The sequence below is a fragment of the Propithecus coquereli genome, unplaced genomic scaffold (assembly GCF_000956105.1).
Source record: "Propithecus coquereli isolate 6110/MARCELLA unplaced genomic scaffold, Pcoq_1.0 Scaffold155, whole genome shotgun sequence".
NCBI lineage: Eukaryota > Metazoa > Chordata > Mammalia > Primates > Indriidae > Propithecus > Propithecus coquereli.
Genome location: NW_012139969.1, coordinates 3,163,497 through 3,171,723, shown reverse-complemented (window position 1 = coordinate 3,171,723; position 8,227 = coordinate 3,163,497). Strand labels below are relative to the sequence as shown.

The window sequence follows — 8,227 nt, the reverse complement described above, 5'->3', positions numbered from 1 at the left end:
AGCTGGGACTACAGGCTCCAGCCATTACACCAGACTAATTTGCTTATTTTTTGTAGAGACCGGGTCTTGCTATGTTGCTCAGGCTGGTCTTGAACTCCTGGCCTCAAGCGATCCTCCAGCCTGGGCCACCCAAAGTGCTAGGATTACAGGCAGGAGCCACCACACCCAGCCTCTCTCGCTCTCTTTTTACTCCTTCCCTCCCCCTCCAACTATTTTCTCTTTCTTTGTGAATGGCAGCAACATATGAATGAGTGCAAACATTCAAATTGCTAAATCAGAAATCTGGGAGTCATCCACATCACCACCCCCAACTTAACTCCCCACTTCTAAGCAGCCACCTCCTAAATCTCTCTTCAGTCTTCTTAGTCTTCTCTGTCCCTACAGCCATCAACCTACTTTAGCCACTATTATCTCTTACCTAGACTACAGTTAACAGCCTTTTAACTTGGTTTCCTACCTCTAATCCTGCTCTCCACAAATCCCCAAGGCAGCCAGAGTTTAGTCACATCATTTATCCTGTTTAATGAACTTTCCAGGCTTCCTTTGACCTTAGCATAAAGCTCATGTTCCTTACTAAGGCTTACTAGGCCATGTCATGACCTTTTATCTATCACCTTTCAAGCTTCAGAACTTGCTGATCCACCCTAGAGTTGTGTACTTCACCCAGGGTGACCTTGAGTTTCTTGACTATGCTATGAAGGCATTTCCCACACGCAGTTCTTTCTATGTGGAATACTACCTCCACCCCACCAACAGCTACTTTCAGACCTGATTAAACAGCTCTCCATGAAAGCATTTTCATTAAGTTACCTTCATACCCTCCCAACTCCCACATGCTTGGGTCAGGTGTTCCTCTTCTACACTCCCAAAGCACCCCGCACTTCAATTATCATTGAAGAAAACCAGACTTTATTGTATGTCTGTATCACCACTTCCAGGGACTGTAAATTCTTAAAGAATGGGGACAGTTTAATTAATATTCTTTGGACCTAGTGCTATTGACAAATTATAGTTGCTTAATAAATACTATTCGCTCTAAGGATGAATGGATGAAAGGCAGCCACAAACATTACTGGAATCTGATAACAATGGACCAAGGATCAAAATATTCATAACCTGAATGCTAATCAGCAAGCTATTAGATGTCAGAAGTTACTACCCATTTGAAGTAATTTACACTGTAAGGTGTCATCAAAACTTAATCCTACCAGAGACAGGTAGTTTTCCAAATTGCTAACTGACTTCACAAAGATATTTATGAGTACACCCCAAGGTTGTATAGTGAAAAGAGCAAAATCTTGGCTGACTTGTCCACCATTTCTCTCTGCCACTACTAGCTGTATAACCCCGTGTTACACAGACTCTACGAGCTGCAGTTCTGAAAGATGGGGCTCGCACTAACCTCGAAGAGCTGTCATGAAGATTAAAGGGCATAACTTACATCGAGCGCCAGACACCCAATAAATGATAGTTTCTTTACATTTTCTACTTCTCAATTCCCAATAAATCAGTTCTGCCACAGAAAGCTCCATTCTGTCACTTGGCTGGAGCAGCCCTGGGGCAGGGTGACTTGTGACATAACCAAACCACAGAAGCAGCTCCCCTGAAGGGTTTTTCAAAGGCTTCTTATGGCTATTAAAACCATAAGCCTTCAGGGGGAGACTGAAGGCTCCACTAGTATGGGATGCCACCCTGCATGGCAAACAGGCTGACACTCAATATATAAAATGGCTTAGAACTCTGAATCTGCCCCAATCTGTGACTGTAGTCCCAGTCAAAAGAACAAAGCCACTCATGCAGGATCCTGTGTTAGTTACTATCTGGACAAGGCTGCATGGTATAGTAACTAAACTTTTTATCTATAACACAGTGTACCTGGTAAGTCATCTCCCCCTTCTCTCCATCCCAAGAGCTTTACAAAACAAGGAGAAGGCTGCTTGCTGACAGCTGAGCTGACAAGCACCCACACTTCCTGTGGTTGAGCACACACTCCCACAGGAAGGAACTCCACACCACACCCAGGCCCAACCAATCTCAAGATGTGGACACAATAGTACACCACTGTTGGCTGGGGATCAGCGCTGAGCGCATGGCCAGGAAGCTTAAGCAATGCCATAGCTTAAAACAGAAACAAAGAATGTGAAAAGTGAAGACTGAAGTTCCTGGTAACGAGTCGTATTCACTAAAGCCAGGAATAGAGAAGAAAATCTGACCCATTTCTTTATTACAATGGACTGTAGACCTATAAACCTTGAGGCAGATCACGTCACTGAAAATTCTTCACACATAGACCTCTCTGACCTCTCCACCCTCTCCGCATCCAACCTCCTCCTCTCTTCAGCTGACCTTGTCAGTGGCCCTAAAACGTGGGGGAAAGCATCTCAGCCAATTGGCTAAACCTCTTGAAGATGACGCAAATTGACTCTATTTTCTCATTGATTTCCAGGGTCAGTAGAGGAAATTAAGGAGAATGCAGAAACATGAGCGACCTCTTTCATTTCTAATAGAAGCATTGGTTAGGCAGCAAAACTCTTTTTCTTCTGTATAAACAACAGGGAAGGGACTGAAGCTTATGCCTTTAACAAGCTAAGAAATTAACAACACACCCTAGCATGAGTTTTGTAGCTAAAAAGGTCCATGTCTGCTGTTGAAAACAAACAAACAACAATAACAAAAACCAACAAGACATCAACTGGCAATAACCCTCCAACGCCCTGCTTCATTCTTCTGTTTGGAGGTGAGGAGGTGGCGTGGAAGGAAATGGAGAGACAGGCATCTCTAGGGCTGAGACCGTTTTACCTTTTATTTTATTTTTAAAAATCACCAAGTTCTCTCCACTATTGTATCCTCCTTCAAAGAATGCAAAGACATAACTATTCTCTTGTTATCCTCAGAAATGCCTGGAACGTAGGCAGATTTAAAGAAAAAGCAGCAGCAGCAACAGCAACAGCTTGGAAATTAGGCAATTAGCCTGAAGGCACATAGTTAAACAAGAGATTTATAAAAATTCTCTGGTGGACTCCTGAATAAATCACGTTCCAGCCCCTGAGTCCTCCAATGTCAACAGTGTTTACGCAGAGTATCCAAGACAGGGGGGCAACTGTATTGCAAGGAAATAAAACTCACCTTTTTCATAAGCCACATACACCTTGATCAAGTGGAGCTTCTTGGCCTCGGTACTATCCAGGGCTACTGGAAAGGCACCATGATTTAGGTAGTAAAGAAAAAACCAGGGCTGTGAAAAGAAAGGCTGGGTGAAGACTGTGGGCCAAGCTAATCTAGGCTTTGGGATTCAAAATGACATACAATAATTATTTTACCCCTGAGCTGAAAACTATGGTCCTGCTACCTATGTCCTTTCCAGAGACGATATATTCATCACTGTATTTCTCCTTATGTATTCTTCCTTTCTCTACATACCCCTTCACAAGAAAAATCATTCTACTCCAAAACTTTCTTCTCACATTGTTTTCTTCTTTGCTTTTAAAACAACATACTTACTGGCAACTAAGGCTTTGGGAGTAATATGCCTTGCCCTTGCCATGGGAAAGGTTAAAGTGTACTTAGCCACCAGCCCGGGAGAGCGGACAGAACTAATCAGCATTCCTCTTTCTTCCCAGCCCAGCTGCCCGGTCTTATCTGTTTCCCTCCTATAACATCTCCAATTTTGTGATGACTCAAGAGCAGCATGAGTTGAGACTATAAGTTGGGATCACACTATAGTGTGACTGGAATCACATGCTTATGTTCCACATTTGAAATTTGAAAGGAAAGGTAATCCTAAGTGAAAACCTACAAATCATCTCCTTCATGATGACCTTAGAAATAAATCAAAACCATGAAGTCTTCGTACAATTTTTATACAGGGTAGCCCTTTAATGTTAATATATCCAACAAATAATTACTAAATATTGATGTTCCAGGCAAAGTTATAGGAGGAATGGACAAAGGAGGTATTTTAGAAGATTCAGATTATAATGAACTGGCAGGGCGTGGTGGCTCATGCCTGTAATCCTAGCACTCAGGGAGGCCGAGGCAGGAGGATCGCTTGAGGTCAGGAGCTCCAGACCAGCCTCCGGAAGAGCGAGACCCTCATCTCTACTAAAAATAGAAAGAAATCAGCTAGGCAACTAAAATAGAAAAAATTAGCCGGGCATGGTGGCACACGCCTGTAGTCCCAGCTACTCGCAAGGTTGAGGCAGGAGGATCGCTTGAGCCCAGGAGTTTGAGGTTGCTGTGAGCTAGGCTGATGCCACGTACTCTAGCCCAGGCAATAGAACAAGACTCTGTCTCAAAAAAAAGAAAAAAAAAAATGAACTATGCCACTTATTAACTTAGTCACTTGTTTAATATCTGAGGATGAGGAAATCAAATATTGATAATGGCTGCAGAAGGATCCAGATAGTCATATAATAATCTTACTTCCATTCTCGTATAAAAGGGCTGAAGAAGGGGGCAGGGATTATTGAGTTCTGGGACCATGGCATTCTAAGTAACTCACAGGGATGTGTATATGAAATTCAGACCAAGATGGGAACCTTACAATACCCATAAAGTACTACAGCTTCAATCAACCAGTTTCAGGAAAAGAAAAGAATGCAGACAAATGGCATAATTAGACCTTCCATTTTATCTGGAAAATTCAGACTTTATCAGCTCCATCAAGCACCATGCTCCAGATACTACACAGGTATCTGGAGCAACCTTAGATGGTGCCATTCCAAATAAACAAGTCTTTAATTTGCAAACAGGATGTGGCTTAATAATCAGAGAACTAGCTTCATTCAAGTGTCTAGATCCTAAAATAATTCCATTTAACAAGTTCAACAACATGCAACACACACCCTCTCAAGGGAAATACCTCTCAATGACAAAGATAGGTGGCAAATACCAAACACCTCCACACACCATTTAGCAACTGGTGGGACTACAGCTAACCCTTGAAGGTAAATTCAAAGTAGAGCTGAACCACAATACCAGACTTGTTTGTCAGAAAAGGATAATATGAATTCCGTTGAGTTCCAGGTTCAGATCCAAACCAGAGTTGTACTGCATGGAGAAAAACACTAGCCCAGAGCCTACAAATGAGTTATTTGGAGGAAGAGAATGGAAATCTGTTAGTTAAGACGTAACATGCAGAGGTTGCTTTCTTTACTAAAATCAGACCATAAAGAAATATACTCTGCTTTGGGCCTTGTTGATATTGCTTTCCCTTCAGTTGCTTCGTCCTTGTGTCTGCAGAAATAGAATTATAGCTCAAAGTCACCTGAAAGCCTCCACAGGAAACTATGTTCCAAAGAGAGGATACCAAAGGGAAGAACAATAGAAAAAGAAAATATTTGTAAGTCTTTGGTAATGTAATAATGAAGACCCAACCCAGTCTTCATTATTTCTCAATGGACAAGAACTCTCAACCAATAAAGCAAATTCATTCACAGGAAGGTAGTAATAAATTGAAATAAGCATCTTACTGAGTTTCTAATCTGGCTCTAAATCTCTTTCATTAGGGAATTTATAGCACCCCATTGTCAGATAATATCCACATTCCTATTTACTTGATTAAACTATAGCAATGGAGGTGAAGACTTAATTTAGAAGTATAGGAATTACCCTCATTTATACAATAGTAGTAAATACCCTACTTATCTTTTGAGCATTTCAGAATACACTGTGTACTTCCGCTTCATATTTTACCAGCTGAACTGTAGAGCTTTGGGCCTACATCTTAGACTTTTCTTATAACCTCCAGAGTACCCAGCACTGGGATTAGCAAATACCAATTAGATGAAGGATCTCTTTTTGCATAAGCCAAGCTCTAATTGTTCTCTAACCAAAATAAAATATTCTGAGTGCCAATATGTGTAAGGCACTCAATAACTTGTCATGAAAGATTCAGAAAAATATGTGATCTACCACACTCAACAGACCTCTTATCCTCTTCAGCCTAATGCATCTTACCAGTTAAGAACTACCTTGATGCCAAGAGTCTACCTCTTTCTCTAAATTATCTGTTGTTCCCTGAATGCCATCTGTTTAAATACTTTTAATTCTATATATCAAATGAGAACTTTTGTGAAAGTGGCTTAAGCACATTTGAAATATCATACAAAACAATGTTACTATATGGCCCTAACACCTATACAATATAATCAGAGAGCTAGATTCCAGGAGATTATCAAGAAAACTCTAAATTTTAAGCCCATAAAGTAGAATTTTATTTCTTTGCATTGCTGACTAGAATCATAAATTGGTTGTGGAATAATTATCCACAAACACAATTTTCGGTATCATTATTACATAGTTGCCTAAAAGAAAATTGCTAGTCCCTTCCATTTTATGTGAAACCAATGTTCAAAGCACGCCTGACTCCTCATTCCAACCCCACACTTTCACCAGCCTCATCACTCCCCAGTTCCCACCCTCATCACACACACCAGGCCACAACTTTGAGCTCAATGATAAACTCTTTGTGCCTCTGCTCAACTGCTTCTTCCTGCCTGGAATATTCTCTTTTCAGACCTGGCTACTTACATCTAGCCTTTCATTCTAAGTGGCTGCTGCCAACTCATTTCCTTATGGAAATGTTCTATTTCTCTTAAAGTTTAAACATTTACTGAACATGCCATGTGCCAGATACTTTTATGTTATTTTGCATATGTTCTCGTATCATTATTTCGCACCAATTTTGAGTGTTTTCACTCGTCTCCTCTACCCAGCCCTAGTCACAGCCTCACAAGGACCCTGTGTCCCTTGGACATTGTCAGAAGGGTCACCTTAGATGTCTGCTGGCACAGTATTTTCAATAATTTGATATCCTGTAAGTCCTACAGTAGGTACTTTTGAATGAAAACCTAACATAGCCCGAGGAAAGGATTCCAAATGAATCTGGCCCCAGAAGTCAGCCCGGTGAAGCAGTGAATGGAGGAGGAAAACTAAACCTTGGGGAGGCTGAGACGACAGCTAGAGAAAAAAAGGCAGGAGGAGGTGGCGTGCACATAATCAACGGGTGGGGCACAAGTCCAAAGGAAGGCGTCTCAGGAAGTTTGGGGGAGCTGCCCGGGGCAGGCTCTCTCAGGGCTTGGGAACGAGGCGGGGCAGGTCCAACTAACCTGTGAGGTTCGGTCGGGGCCAAGACCCGGAACCGAAGAGCAGGTCGCGGTAGCGCTGGAAGGCCTCGTCGAGGACGGAGCAGCCGGGCTGCGCGGCCGAACTGACGTGGTACTGGAATTGGAAGTTGTTCGGATAGAGGACGTAGCGCCGGTCGGAGGTCTGGATGTATTGGGGCCAGGGCCACAGGGCCGTCGCCGGCTCCGCGAACGCCGCCGCCAGCAGCAGCGAAAACCAAAGCCTGGGGCCTGCCATGGCCCGCCGGTCACCTCCGTCCCAGCGGGCTGGGCCACGTGAGGCCCTGGTCAGGTGAGCGGCGCCCGCGTGACCATCGGCGTGTCACGTGACCCGAGGCGGCTCTGCGCCAGCGACCCGGGAGGAGGGCTCCGGACCCTTTCCCTGCGGGCCTGGACGTGGGGCTCCCGCAGCGCGCCGCGTACCGCCCTGGGCCTCGCGCCGGCTCGGCTCCCCGGGCGGCCCACTGCGGCCTGCGGGCTGCCGTGGACCTGAGAGGCCCGCCAGGCTGCAGAGGCAACGTGGGGAGGCGGGGCGGGCGAGCCGGGAAAGAGAGTTTCCTAGACAGGGCACGTCTGGGTGAATATTGAACTGTGAGAAAGAGTTCTCCAGCCCTCTTCCCGGGCCGAGGTAAATTCAGAAGCAGAAAAACAGAGGATTAAAGACACAAGTCGTTCTGATGTGAAATGCTGTGAGGCAAGAAGACACTGGAATTAGGTCGTCTGAACGGTTCTGCTCGAGAGGAGATCACAAGATCACCAAAACGGGAACTACTTACGACTGGAAAAACGTGTACTTTGAGAGCAAGCTTGAGGCATCCCATTCTCTGCCTCTGATGTGAGCTCTTGACTTCATGACTGATTAGAAATCTCCTGGTCAACTGCCCTCAAATCCCCTGCCTCCAGACAGGGGATTTACAGCACGCAGTAGGGTATTGCTTGGACTTCAGGGGCGAGATGGAAAATGTCCCGAGAAAAGGACAGGGGCCTGGTCTTGCCAGGGCTTACATAGGAAATCAAAGAGTCAGGGCTTTATTCTGTGGGCAACTGAGAGTCATCCCAAAGATTTGCATTTTAGAAATCTCATGCTGAACAGTTGGATGGGT

General features: G+C 44.2%; 1 protein-coding gene across 1 annotated transcript in view; it reads right to left on the bottom strand.

Annotated features, from left to right (window-relative positions):
• HEXA (hexosaminidase A (alpha polypeptide)) overlaps window positions 1-7,371 on the bottom strand; it is a 37,638-nt gene extending 30,267 nt beyond the window's left edge. The window contains exon 1 of the mRNA XM_012640551.1: window positions 7,110-7,371. Coding sequence (XP_012496005.1) covers window positions 7,110-7,362 — 253 coding nt within the window. The 5' untranslated portion in view covers window positions 7,363-7,371. The remainder of the gene's footprint in view (window positions 1-7,109) is intronic.
• Window positions 7,372-8,227: the final 856 nt, after the last annotated feature.